The sequence below is a fragment of the Leptodactylus fuscus genome, chromosome 7 (assembly GCF_031893055.1).
Source record: "Leptodactylus fuscus isolate aLepFus1 chromosome 7, aLepFus1.hap2, whole genome shotgun sequence".
Classification (NCBI taxonomy): Eukaryota; Metazoa; Chordata; class Amphibia; order Anura; family Leptodactylidae; genus Leptodactylus; species Leptodactylus fuscus.
The window spans coordinates 153,015,250-153,029,512 of record NC_134271.1 but is presented as its reverse complement, the minus strand read 5'-3'; the positions used below and the strand labels follow the sequence as shown (position 1 = coordinate 153,029,512).

At 47.4% G+C, this 14,263-nt stretch overlaps 2 protein-coding genes across 2 annotated transcripts in view; both read left to right on the top strand.

Annotated features, from left to right (window-relative positions):
- Positions 1-579: 579 nt before the first annotated feature.
- On the top strand, positions 580-10,180 carry SSR2 (signal sequence receptor subunit 2). The gene is made up of 6 exons (XM_075283302.1): positions 580-691; positions 1,136-1,290; positions 1,664-1,762; positions 7,455-7,563; positions 7,690-7,767; positions 9,615-10,180. Exons 2-6 carry the CDS (start codon positions 1,136-1,138, stop codon positions 9,723-9,725), a joined length of 552 nt encoding a protein of 183 aa, XP_075139403.1. The 5' UTR covers positions 580-691; the 3' UTR covers positions 9,726-10,180.
- Positions 10,181-14,114: 3,934 nt separating this feature from the next.
- ARHGEF2 (Rho/Rac guanine nucleotide exchange factor 2) overlaps positions 14,115-14,263 on the top strand; it is a 172,537-nt gene continuing 172,388 nt past the window's right edge. Inside the window, exon 1 of the mRNA XM_075283299.1 lies at positions 14,115-14,228. The gene's annotated coding sequence lies outside the window, so the exon portion shown is untranslated. The remainder of the gene's footprint in view (positions 14,229-14,263) is intronic.

The following is a 14,263-nucleotide window of genomic DNA, read 5'->3' as shown; positions in this document are numbered from 1 at the left end:
GTGATGACTATAATACACCACTAGGTGTCCTCAGTGTACAGGGCTGTGATGACTATAATACACCACTAGGTGTCCTCAGTGTACAGGGCTGTGATGACTATAATACACCACTAGGTGTCCTCAGTGTACAGGGCTGTGATGAATATAATACACCACTAGGTGTCCTCAGTGTACAGGGCTGTGATGACTATAATACACCACTAGGGGCGAGGTCTGGCCTCATGGCTGGAGAGACCCCGCACACTCCTGATGGGTAGTGACCAGAACCGCGGTCTCTAGTACAAGGTTACAAAGTTCTGTATATCGCTGATATCTGGGTGATGATGGAGGAAGCTGACACAATATGGAGGATGTTTTGGTCTATTTGGTCCTTGCATAAGTGTCACAAAGACAGTAGATGCAGCACAGGAGTTGGGTGCCGTGCAGGACACGTGAAAAGCTGGGGCAGTACCAAGGAGCCTAAGCCAATGTACAGGACGTAGCACCTTATACGTGATATACTATCACACTATATACAGCTTGTGGTTTCCAGGATCACGTGACTCGGCGCGGCCGCCGCAGACTACATTTCCCGTGATGCTCGGGCGCAGTGAGGCCGGATATCCGGTGTGTCGCTGGTTGACGTGTCCTTTCTGTCTGTGATCGCGGAGAGCCCGGAGCGGAGTCACAGTGTGAGCTGGAAACCGGCGGGGTAAGTAGTGAGCGGGGCTACGGGGCCTTATACTACCAGGGGCCCCATTCATTCCTATGTGAGGGGCCCCTTATAGACAGCACGGCGCCTGCGCACCAGACTGCTGCTTCTATCCATCAGGGACCACTATGTCATATCACACTGGGTATAGTAATGACTGTATGTCCCTGCTGTCCTCCTAATATACTACATGTCTGTGGTGTGCGCGGCCGCCTGCTGGGGGTTGTAGTCCCATTACATGTATACTCCCTGCACATTCCCATAACTGGGGTCTGTGGACATTTATAGGGGATACCGGCCCTTTAAGAGACATCTAAAGTGATGTGAGGTCACTAGTAGGGTCAGGAGGGGGGTTTATGATGTCACCGGCGTGTTATGGTGGATCTGTGATGTCGCTGGCGCAGTCTGTGATGTCACCACCACTTTTTTCCCTCCCCCCTGCAGATGAAGACGTTATTTGCCGCGCTGCTCGCCCTCCTGGCGGTCGCCCATTGTGAGGAGGGGGCTCGCTTATTGGCCTCTAAGACCCTGTTGAACAGATACGCGGTGGAGGGGAAGGACCTGACGCTGCAGTATAACATCTACAATGTGGGCTCCAGGTAAGGGCGGAGGACCTGGGTGTGAGAGATTCTATCTGAGCCTGGGAAAGCTGAGTGATGACTCGGTAATACAGTGTGTGGCACCCAGCTGTCCCAGGCTCCTGCCTAGCACTTGGGCAGACTTGCTATTCTGGACTGGACAGCTGGGTGACTGTGCGTCTGCTTGGTGGCTGTCATTCATCTTTTCCAGGCTACTGATTGGAAACGCTGTGTATGGCTGCAGACTTTGCCTGCTGAGTGGTTACGGTGGCCATATTGGTTGTCACCCAGCTTTCCCATAGAGTTTGGTCCTGACTTGTCATGGTCTTATACCGTATAGTCATAGAGGTGTCAGTGATCTCCTTGTCCTATAACCTGCCTCTCTTCTCTCTAGCGCCGCCCTGGATGTGGAGCTTTCTGATGACTCCTTCCCTCCTGAGGATTTTGGGATTGTCTCCGGGATGCTGAATGTGAAGTGGGACAGAATCGCCCCGTATCCTTAACTGAACCCCACATTATGTCCTCTATACAGTGTATATTACAGGGCGTTCAGGGACGGCCTGCTGTACCTTCAGTATAGGCCATGTGAACAGATCCTTTAAGTAGACTTAAAGGGGATGTCCCATGCCAGCACTTCCTAGAGTGACCGACCACTAACCGCAGCAGTGACCTGTCCACAAGAGATTGGAGCCGTCACATTTCCAGTGTGGATAGTTACCAGGAGGTGGCGACCTGTAGCGGACCTCAGACATGGACAACCCCTTTAACCACATGAGGACCGCCGTACGTAAATTTACGGCCTCATGTGCTGGTACCTAAAGACCGGACTATTGCCGAAATACGTCCGGCCTTTAGGTACCTTTCTGGCGGGGGGAGGGGTGCGGGGGGGACAGGAGTTAGGTGTTACTAACACCTAACCCCTTCCTCCATAACGTCCAGTCGGAACTGAGTCCGACTGGACGTGTTAACCCTTTCGATCGCGCTGTCAAACATCACGGCGTGATCGAAAGGGATCCGCCGACAGGTTAACCCGATTGGCACCCCCCGCGGCGAGATCGGGGGGTGCCGATGTCAGTAGAAGGTAGTCTGGGGTCTGGCCAGTGACCCCAGACTACCGGAGCCCCCACATACCTGGTGATCCTGCCAGGCGGTGGAGGAAGTGAGCGATGTGTCTCACTTCCTCTGCAGCTTACAGGACACGAGCAGGTTCATGTCCTGCTCGTGTCCTGTCTGCTACTGTGCTGAATCAGTTGGTGCTTTCATCAAAGCATCAACTGATTCAAGTGTCCTAAAGGGACACATGAAAAAGTAAAAAAAAAAGTTAAAAAAAAAAAAAATAAAGTGTATGAAAAAAGTAATAAAGTTCTAAAGTCCAAAAATCCCTTTTTTCTATACAAAATGAATTATATAAAAAAAAGCATTAAAAATTAAAAAAAGCAATGCATATTTGGTATCGCCGCGTCCGTAACAACCTGTACAATAAAACTGAAATAATATTTAATGTACACGGTGAACGTCGGAAAAAAAAAACGGAAAAAACTCGCCGGAAATAATGATTTTTTGCCATCTCATCCTACAAAATATGCTATAAAAAGTGATCAAAAAGTCATATTCACCCCACAACAGTGCCAATAAAAAGCGCACATTTTCCCGCAAAAAATAAGCCCTCAACCAACACTGTCAACTGAAAAATAAAAATGTTACGTCTCTCAGAAGATGGCGATGCAAAAAACATTGATTTATGTCCCCAAATGTGTTTTTGTTCTGCAGACTTAGTATCGCATAAAAAAATAACATAAATGAGGTATCGCCGCAACCGTACCGACCCGCAGAATAAAGGGAACATGTTACTTATGCTGTACGGCGCATGGCGAAAAATTTAAAATGTAAAACTCAATGCAGGATTGATTTTTTTTTTTTTTTTTTTTTTTTTTTTTTTAATCCAGCAAGAAAGAGTTAATAAAATGTAATCAGTAAGTTGTAGGCACCCAAAAATGCTGTCATTACAAAATACATCTCATCCCGCAAACAACAAGCCCTTATATGGCCGCGTCACCAGAAAAATAAAGAAAATATAGCATCTAGCAATGTCAAGGCAAAACCCCCCAAAATCGCCAAATTATTAGAACACAACTGGCTGCGGCAGGTAGGGAATATATAAGCTGTGTGAGCGAATATCAGGGGACACCCCAGATTTACAGCTTATGAGCGAAAAAACACCAGAAGTGACCCCCAAAGTGACCCCCAGAGTGACTCCCCCAATCATAGGAGCTCCTGGGACATAGTAGGGAATTTGGTGTCTGCAATGTCCTCCGCACCGCTTATATGTTCCCTCTTCGCCATCCGCTGTGCAGTCACGTCTGGGATACTAATACTCACTACACCCCCTGATAAATTCTTTGAGGGGTGCAGTTTTCAAAATGGGGTCACTCCTTTGGGGAATCCACTTTTCTGGTACCTTACAGGCTCTACAAACATGACATGGCGTCCAGATACCAAACATCAAAATCTGTACTCCAAAAGCCGCATCGCGCTCCTTCGCTTCTGCGCCCTGCTGTGCGCCCAAACTGCAGTTTATGACACATGTATGACATATGTATGACACTGGTGTACCCGGGATAACGGACGTAATGTCATATGTGGGTATAAACTGATATTAGGGCACAGCCGGACACAGAAGGGAAGAAGGGTTATTGGGTTTTTGGAGCGCAGACGGTTTGGTTTTTGGATGCCATGACACTTTTGTAGATCTGAAACGCCAGTAACGTGGAATCCCCTGATATGAGACGTTATTTTGGAAACCACACCCCTGAAGGATTTATCCAGGGGCACAGAGAGCATTTTTAACCCCCAAGTGTTGCTATAACTTATTATCCATAAATGAATACGCAGCTGATTGTGAGAGGTGAAAATGACAATTTTTCCAGGAACCCGTCATTTCAGTGCGTAATATGTTGTGCCCGCCTTGTATCAGAGATGAACGCTCTAAAAGCTGTTGTGCCCGGGATACCCGCTTACCAGTTTATGGAGTGTCTCTGCTGACATAAGTTGGGCACAACATATCGGGCACTAAAATGGCGAATCTCTGGAAATTTTTCATTTTTAACTTCTCATTATCAGTTGTGATTTCATTTCTGGAAACTAAATAAATGCAACACTCAAGGGTGAAAAATGCTCGCTACGCAACTTGATAAATCCCATGAGTGGGCTAGTGTCCAAAATAGGGTGACATGTCTGCGGATTCCACTTTATTGGCAATTCAGGGGCTTTGCAAAAGTGGCATGGTGTCCTAAAACCAAACTGTGCTCCAAAAACCAAAATAGTGCTCCTTCCCTTCTGTGCCCGGCTGTGCCCAAACAGCCATTTATACCCACATATGGCATTAAGTCCGTTATCCGGGGTACACCAGTGTCATACATGTGGGCATACACCGCTATTTGGGTACACAGCAGGGCGCAGATGTGAAGGAGCGATATGTGCTTTTGGAGTGCAGATTTATATTCTTTGTTTTTGGACACCATGTCACATTTGCAGAGGCCCTAAAAGTGTCCCTACAAAATGGGGTCACTTCTTGGTGAATTCCAGTTTACTGTCACCTGTGTAGTTTCTAAAATGGGGTCACATTTGAGGGGTTTCCACTGTATTGATACTTTAGGGGCTCAGCTAATGCGACATGACACCTGAGAACTATTCCAGCAACATCTGCTTTCTAAAAGCCAAATAGCGCTCTCTCCATTCTGAGCCCCACCATGTACCCATACAGCAGATTATGGCCACATATGGGGTATTGCTGTGTTAAGAAGAAATTGTGTAACAAACTCTGGGGGGCTTTTAATTCTTCAGCTACTTGCAAAATTAAAAATATGGCGCTAAATGGACGATTATTGGGAAAAAAAAGTAATTTTTCATTTTTATGTCCAATTGTTAATAAAATCTGTGAAACAGCTGTGAGCCCAAAATGCTCACCATACTCCTAGATAAATTCTATGAGGGGTGTAGTTTCCAAAATGGGGTCACTTTTAGGGGGTTTCCACTTTATTGGTACACTAGGGGCTCTGCAAATGCGACATGGGACCTGAAAAATATTCCAGCAAAATCTGCCCTTCAAAAGCCAAATAGCGCTCTTCCCATTCTGAGCCCCGCCATGTTCCCATACAGCAGATTATTACCACATATGGGGCATTTCTGTGTTCAGGAGAAATTGTGTAACAAACTTTAGGGAGCTTTTTCTCCTTTATCCTCTTGTGAAAATGAAAAATTTGGGGCTAAATTGACAGTTTGTTGGAAAAAAAGTAAATTTTCATTTTCATGTCCCAATGTTAATAAAATCTGTGAAACAGCTGTAGGGTCAAAATGCTCACTCTACCCTTTGATATGTTTTGTGGGGGGTGTAGTTTCCAAAATGGGGTCACTTTTAGGGGGTTTCCACTGTATTGGTTCTCTAGGGGCTCTGCAAATGCGACATGGCACCTAAAAATTATTCCAGCAAAATCTGCCATCCAAAAGCCAAATAGCGCTCCTTCCATTCTGAGCCCCGCCATGTTCCCACACAGCAGAATATGGCCACATATGGGGTATTGCCGTGTTCAGGAGAAATTGTTTAACAAACTTTGGGGGGCTTTTACTCCTTTAACCCCTTGTGAAAATGAAAACTTTGGGGATAAAGTGACATTTTAGTAATTTTTCTTTTACACATTCCAATGTTAGTAAAATCTGTGAAACAACTGTAGGGTCTAAATGCTCACTATACCACTTGATGAATTCCGTGAGGGGTGTGGATTCTAAAATGGGGTCACTTTTGGAGGGTTTCCATTGTTTTGGTACGCTAAGGGCTCTGCAAATGTGACATGGCGCCTGAAAACTATTCCAGTAAAATCTGCTGTACAAACACCCAGTGTCACTCCTTCCCTTTCGTGCACTGCCGTGTGCCCAAAAATCAGTTTACACCCACATGTGGGGTATTTCTGTGCACGGGAGAAATTGCATAACAAAATGTGAGATGCATTTTCTCCTTTAACCCTTTGTGAATGTGTTAATTTTAGGTCTAAATGAATGTATTAGTGAAAAAAAAATGAAATGTCTAAATTTGACCTCCATATTATTTTTATTCTTATGAAATGCTTAAAGGGTTAACAAACATCCCAAATGCTGTTTTGAATAATTTGAGGGGTGCAGTTTTGAAAATGGGGTGATTTATGGGGGTTTCTATTATATAGGCCTTTATAATTCCTTTCAGAACTGAAGTGTTCCCTAAAAAATTAGTTTGAGGAATTTTCTTGTAAATCTGGAAAATCGCTGTTACACTTGTAAGCCTTGTAACATCCAAAATGAATTAAAAGACGATCAAAAGATGATGCCGATATAAAGCAGAGATATGGGAGATAATATTTATTCATGTATTTGGGTGGTATGACTATCTGCCTGAAAAGCAGAGAATTTCACATTTTGAAAATTGCAATTTTTTCCAAATTTCCATCAAATTTGCTAGTTTTTTTTTATAAATAAATACAAAAATATTGATTAGTGTTTACCACTAACATGAAGTATAATGTGTTACGAAAAAACAATTTTAAAATCACTTGTGTAAGTTAAAGCGTCTCAAAGTTATTGCCATTTAAAGTGACACATGTCAGTTTTGAAAAAAGAGGCCTGGTCCTTAATGTACTTCTGGGCCTGGTCCTTAACCAGTTAAGCCAGATCTGCCAAGGCTTAAGTGCTGCTGACAGGCCGTAATGTCCATATTAACCAGCAGAGGGTGCTAAATACTGCCCCTCCAATGCCTGTGTTGTGGCACTGACTGGCGGGGGCCCTTCAACCTCTCGATCGCCATAATGTTCATTTCTTTGGTGACCGGGACAATAATGACGGTCTCCAGGTCTGATTGTAGTGTCTATAAGCATCCTGCCGGGGGCGTCATTCATTGCAATACTGAAGTATTATATAGATGCCGTGTTTGTTCAACATTGTGTACCCCAAAATACAACTCCTTCTGCAAAATACAAGCCCCCATACAGCAACAGTGAGAGAAAATGACAGCGTTTGGTTCTCAGGGGACTCTCACAATGGCCTTTGGTCACATCTCTCCCCCCTCAGTATCTTCAGGGAGGGGGGCACTTACTTTATTGTAGTCTGTGTTGTTTCTCCTCACTCCCTAGTGCTGTTCTTCCTTAACCCCCCGCCTCTAGAGCCAGCAATGTCTCCCACACTGTGGTCCTGCGCCCCCTGAAGGCCGGATACTTCAACTTCACCTCCGCCACCATCACTTACCTGGCTCAGGAGGGAGCTCAGGTTGTGGTAAGTTATTGCCGCCATATTGTGTGTGTGGCTCTGAGCACCGCGCTGGGGGTCTCGGAGAAGCCACATTGTTGTGGTCTCTTTGGGATTATTAACCTGTAGTTACATGTTGTGTTTTGTTGGCAGGTGGGGTACACCAGCGCCCCCGGACAAGGAGGGATCCTGGCTCAGAGGGAGTTTGACCGACGATTCTCCCCTCATTTTGTAAGTGGAACTCCGCAGACTCCATTACACTGCCATCTGAATTGCAGCCTGTGTCACATTTCATGGGGGGAGAATAGCGCGGTGTAGTGTTTTTTTTGTTTTTTTCCCCTAGTAATTATTTTACCCTATTTTAAGTCAGAGAGGTCCAGCGGGCGTCATTGGTGTCTGCTGTGTGACAACCCAGCACTGCTGGAAATCTATGTGAGCCTTGCATGACCGATCAGGGAATGGCCTCTTGGATTGGAGATGGCGTCTTGCACACGGCCGTACTCTGATCCGGAATTGCAGATAGAAGTTCGGACGCAGACACTTCTATGGGCCCAGATACAGTCCTACTTTTTGCCGCTGTGTCCGGGCCGCAGATTATGGAGAAGGTTCTGTATTCTAACCCCGAATAACACACGGACACTAGAGATGAGCGAACACTGTTCGGATCAGCCCGCTCCCATAGAAATGAATGGAAGCACCTGGCACGTAGACTTTGCCGGCGGCCGGTCGTTTAACCCCCCGCGTGCCGGCCGCTTCCATTCATTTCTATGGGAGTGTGCTGTTCGGAACAGTGTTTGCTCATCTCTAATGGACACCACTCCGGGCGTCATCCATGCTGCTTTTACTGAACCATACAATGTCCTTGTGCTCCTTGAATCCCATGACATGTGCCTGCTATTGGCTCCATACCACCATGATGGAGGTCAGAAAAACACACTACTGGAACCTGCAGAGTTTGGTGGCACTGGTGGACCATTCCCAACTTTCCCTTTACAGAGGACCTTTCATAGTTTGGGGGCACAGCAGTTCTATATACTGCTGGAAAGCTGACAATGTGCTGAATTCGGCGCACTGTCGGCTTTCCCGATCTGTGCCCCGGGTGAAGAGCTATTGGTGCCGGTACCGTAGGGCTTTACAGTCAGAAGGGACAGTCTGTCAGGTACGTCCATCTCTGCAGCAGTTCCTATAGCGCTGTACAGTGTGAGCGGGGAGGAACGTTCCCTCCTGATAATACTTGTCTATGGACGAGCACTGTGAGCAGAGGGAGGGGGCGTTCCTCCCCGCTCACACTGTACAGTGCGATAGGTGCTGCTGTGCAGAAGGACGTCCCTGACTGACTGTACCTGAACTCAGTGCACTGCAGTATATAGAACTGCCTGTGCCCAAACCGATGAAAGGGCCTGTCCTCTTTAAAGGGGTTGGCTAGGGAGTGTAAATCCCCGTACCTGATCTGTGTGACTGTGATGCACGCCTGTTCTGTCCCCTGGGGCTTGTGATTGGAAGCAGCTCTCTGCCCCACGTCACTCCACCCTCTTCCCCATTTCCCTGATTTTAGAGTTAAAGGGGTTGTCCAGGCCAAAATTTTAGATTTTAAATAGGCTGGAGGTGAAATAAATTCCCAGCGTGGTCCAGTCCTGGTGGAAGTCCCTGATGCACATGACTAGTGAGGTCAGTCAGCGGCCTCAGCAAAGGACACGTGATGTCACTTCCTGCAGTGTCCCGAGGTCACTTCCTGAGGTCATCAGCGGCTTCAGCACAAGGGATCCCGGACGTCACAGCGGGCGAGGTGTTTCACTTCTAGAAGACACTGCAGAAGGAGAACAGGACCACACTTGGGGGGGACACCGGGGACAGGTGAGTATGAGATAGATAGGTAGATAGATAGATAGGAGATAGAAAGATAGATGGTGTGTGTGCGTTTTGGGTTGGGGGTAGGTGGTTATTTCTGTAGACAGGCCTCATACATGTACTTGTAGTGCTTTATCCTGACACTTGGGGGCGCTGCTGTAGAAGTACCTGATGAGTGTATACATTACGTGCTTGTCCCTTGGTGATATTTGGTGTCCTCTTTCCCTTAGCTGGACTGGGCAGCCTTCGGAGTGATGACTCTGCCATCCATCGGTATCCCCCTCCTCCTGTGGTTTTCAAGCAAGAGAAAATACGACACCCCCAAACCCAAGAAGAACTGAGGGGTCCGTCAGCCAGAGACCCCGCCCTCAGGACTTGCTGAGAACACGCCCACCTACTGCTGCCTTCACTATGACGCCCCAAGTGCCCCTCTAAGGCAGCTCCGCCCATCCCTGATGCCATCTGATCTCCAGCGGGTGGCGCTCCACAACCTAATTTATACAGGGGCCTATTCATTGACTGCAACAAAAATCCATTATTTTTATGGGGCCATCGAAGACCTGTGTTTACCCCATCAGTGCAAACACGGCGGCATCAGCCCTAAAGATCCGCTCTTATGGGACGACTGTCTTTGTGTCTTATTTTTTACCGACTTTTAACTCCTAGAATTGTCATCTGCTGCGTCCTGACTGTACAGTGTGTGGGTAGGGGGCGCTGAGGAGCACTGGGCTCCACCCGCTCACCACACTATTCTGGAACAATGGAGGGTTTTCTAATAAAAGTGGAATAAAACGGTGATGTGTCTGGTGTCATCATGTCCTGTGCAAGTCTATGCGAGCTGTCCAGTCGTCTCAGTATAACCTTGTATGTCTATGGGGATACCGGGGTACGGTGGACATGTCTTATGTGCAGAGGAGGGGGCCATGGGCGCACACAGCTACGAACCAGTCAGCTGTCACCTAAGGGCGTGTTCACACCTCGATTATTTGCCCCACAACTTTAGTGTAAGCCGGATTCCTCATCTGGCAAGTTCTATTCTAAAAACAGACCCCATTCTAGTCAGTGGCGTCGCCCGGGCTCTGCTTGGGTTTGTCCTTCTAGAACTCGGAGAATGGAAAAGATACGGCCAATGTGAAAGCGTGAAGCAAATGTTAAAGGCGATGTTTATACCCGGCCTGAAAATACTGATAAAGTAGGGCTGGGGCGATATGCCGCTTCTGGTGACACATTCCCTTTAAAAAAAAAAAAAAAAGTCACATGTAGGGTTGAGCCCATCTGAACTTTTCAGGATCGATTTTGAAATCCGATTTCCGATCATTTTTCATTCAAACCCGATTCCGATCCCAATGCAAGTCAATGGGATTTTTTTACTAATTGGATTTTAAAAACAATCCTATTCACTATACAGCATGGAATCTAACAAGTGAACGCTTTATATGTTAGAATCCACACTGTGTAGTGATTTTTTTTTTTAATCACTAAGTAGCCAGAGGATTTTTATTTTTTTTTTTATGTGGTGTCCACTTACCTGCAGAGATGGCTGCTCCGTGCCCGGTGTTCTCGTTCTTCTTCGCCTCGCTGCCTCCCAGCTTAGGAGAGTGTGGACGGGTACTGGGAGGGGAGATGTGACGTCTCCCCACCCTGAACCCGCCCACACTCTCCTAAGCCACAAGCCCCGCCTTCTTCCTAGCTCACACTAACCTGGGACACGGGGGCAGCGAGGCAAAGAAGAACGAGAACACTGGGCACTGAACCAGCCATCTCTGCAGGTAAGTAGCTACTAGAGATGTTAGCTAGTCTCTCATTAGAATGAATAGGAGACTAGCTAGCAAAGCATTGTGGGAAATGATCACCGATCTCGATCCCACCTAAAAAGATCGTGTTTGGAATCGTGAAATTTTCTCAACCGCCGATCGAAATCCAATCTTTTCTGATCACGATCGCTCAACCCTAGTCACATGGTGTATTTTGGTATCAGAAAATCTGGGAATGTGAGTTTTTTTTTTTTGTTTTTTTTTCTTTAAAGGGATTCTACCATTGAAATCAAATTTAGCCTTAAAGGCTTACTCAGTAAGCAAGCGGCCATTTTCTTGTTGCCTGTGGGCATGCGCCGTCGGCTCTGCCCTAGAAGTTTGACTGACACACAGAGAGGACATCCCTGATGAAGATGGAGGCGGCGCTGGAGAGTTCTCTCGCAGCATTGGGGACCGCCCCCAGTGCTGCGAGAGAACTCATTTGCATACCGGCGAAAATCGGGATTTCTACCGAACAGCGGCGTGGAGAAGACATCTAAAGGTAGGAGAAGAAGAGACTTTCTTAAGGCGATTCCGATGTGTTGGGTGGGAAAAAATTGATTTTAATGGTAGAATCCCTTTTAAAAATATTCCAAGTCACCATAAAAACAAAACAGTGTGAACATATCCTTAGGCCTCATGCACACAGCTGAGAGGGGCTCACATTTTCCATTACAATATTGAGCAGGTCCCGTCTTGCTCCGTGTACTCGTAACTGACACCCCATTGACATGAACAGGGGGGGGGAGGGGCTCGGATTAACCTCTGATGTCATCGCACTGCATTCCACTGAGAATTCAGAACTCTCCTCAACCTGCACACTCGGTCGTGGACTTGTGACCTGAGGGTTTGATCAGGTTCATGGTTGATTTCTAGAAAAGGCGCCACCTGTCTGTGGGTTGTGGAAGAAGGCAGTGGTGTATTTGTACTCCTGAATAGCCCCTATGGCAGAAAATGTGGTCCGTACATCACTCAGATTTCCTTCCTATCCCTCAGTAGCCGCCCCTCCACTGATTCCGGCACAGTTAGAGTTTTTCCTCTAAGCCCCCCGCCATTCCTGAGCAATCAGTACTGTTACTTTTAACACAACTATACCCTTTACTGTCAGGAAGGCGGTCCCAGATTATCGGCTCCAGTGCAGGACCCGCCCACCTGACAGTAGGGAGCATAACTGTACCTGAAACTATAACAGCACTGATTGCTCAGGAAGGGTGAGGGCTAGAGAATAAATACTAACTGTGCTGCAGCCTATTGGTGGATACAAAGCTGCTGGAGTTGGTGAGTTGGGCTTGTAGTGAGGTCCATGCTGTCCGACTCTCCTGGGACTAAAATGCCAGCAGTTGCGACTTCCAGGTCACAGTTGCGTTAGGTTGCCGGTTGCATGCTGTGAGGACGCTGTAGCACTGGCATGCTCCTCTTTGGGCAGGACGGCGCCGCTCTCCATTTCCGTAAGCCCCTGGTGCCCTGGATTCGTCGCCCGCTATTCCTGTCTGTGCACCAATTAACCCTTTAAGGATCTGCACTGGGCACCTGCATTGAAGAGTCCGAGAGGTGTTTTAATGTTTTGGCTGATCACCCCATATTACGTGGCTGTTGGCGATTTCGTCTGCGGGGGAACGGTGACATTTTGGGGAGGACGCTGCAGGAATTTTGGGTGGGTGATAAAACTGCTGTCTGATGGAAGGAAGACAATGTGTTGTGTGTGAACAGGCGCCCACGGATATTGTATCGTTATATTGTTGTGCGGCTTAAAGGGACAGGTTACCCGTGCCGCCATGTAGTGTATCTGAGATCTCCGGAGAATCCACCATTCTGAGGGTCCGGCTTGTGACATCCGTGAGGTACGACTATCCGAAGCCGTCATGACCCATTGTAACAAACGCTCCAGCTGTGATCAGTATGGGGTCAGGAGTCTGGCTCTGTATGTACACAAGAACGGTCCCAGTCAGCACGATGAGATATTGGGAACATGCTAGAAATTTGCTGAACTTTTCCTTAATGCTGACTGTCTCCATAAATTACAGAATGGAACCACAAGATGGCGCCAAACCACTTCCTAACAATCCTACTAATACAGTGCAGCAAGGAAAGGGTCACCTTATGTCATGTCCCTTTATCCGTGCCCCCCCCCCCCCCCTCATGTACTTCTGTCTATCCTGTGGTTTCCGAATAGAATTCCACAATTCCAGTGGAGACTGACACTTAGAGAATAGCAGGATAACTGTATAACAAAGCACCTTATATCCCATTGAGGGTCCCTGGAAAGCTGGATGATGACCCCCCCGGGCTCTTTTATGCCTCTGATTATCTGGCTGGGACGATCGTGATATGTGCTAAACTGGATGTGGATTCAGGGTCTGTGGAAAGCTGGATGACAACCCTCATAGGCCTTGTAATGACTGACATGATTCTGTAGATCAACGCAATGCAAGAACTTGCAGTAAAGACTGACACACACAGGCAGGACGTTGGTATGAGGTAGGTAGTGATGTAACTATGCCACGATGCAGGTTTAGGGTCATTAGAAAGTTGGGTGGCAGCCCCCATGGGTACCTATGGTGCTGTCCTGGGTCCTAATATAACATATGTAATAGGGCCATCACCCATCACGTGCCATTAGTAATACTGAGGTCTTCTCATATGACTTTGGACCACCCAGGCACAATGTCTTGGATGTGACCAATACCTCAGCCCCTCTATGGCGCCGCCCTGGTGGTCACCGTTACCTGTGGGGTTTCCATCTGCAGGAATGGTCCTTCAGGCGACTGTCCCCGCACATAGTGATTGTCAGCTCTGCTGCTCCAGGGATGTAGTGGGAATCAATGCTGAGCTGACTGCGACCTGTAGAGGAGGAGAAGGAGGGGGATTAGTCAGGAGGGAGGGGCAAAGGGAGGGGAACCGGAGTCAAGTCCCTTCCAACCAGCACATTACTGGGAGAGAGCCGAGTCGCTGCTGGGAATACAAACTGGGAACAATCAGGATCTACTGGATCACTACAACTCCCAGCAGACCCCCATCACTCAGGACAGAAGCCTGGGGTACCAGGAGGCGGTGAGTGTCTAGAGAAGTGTAAGCTCTTCTGCCGA

What these genes read in the sequence shown, in the direction of transcription:
- SSR2 (XM_075283302.1), top strand. Translation starts at nt 1,136, where the DNA reads ATGAAGACGTTATTTGCCGCGCTGCTCGCCCTCCTGGCGGTCGCCCAT. An exon ending in ATCTACAATGTGGGCTCCAG is followed by an intron (nt 1,291 to 1,663) that starts GTAAGGGCGGAG and finishes TCTTCTCTCTAG; the next exon opens with CGCCGCCCTGGATGTGGAGC. An exon ending in GACGATTCTCCCCTCATTTT is followed by an intron (nt 7,768 to 9,614) that starts GTAAGTGGAACT and finishes TCTTTCCCTTAG; the next exon opens with CTGGACTGGGCAGCCTTCGG.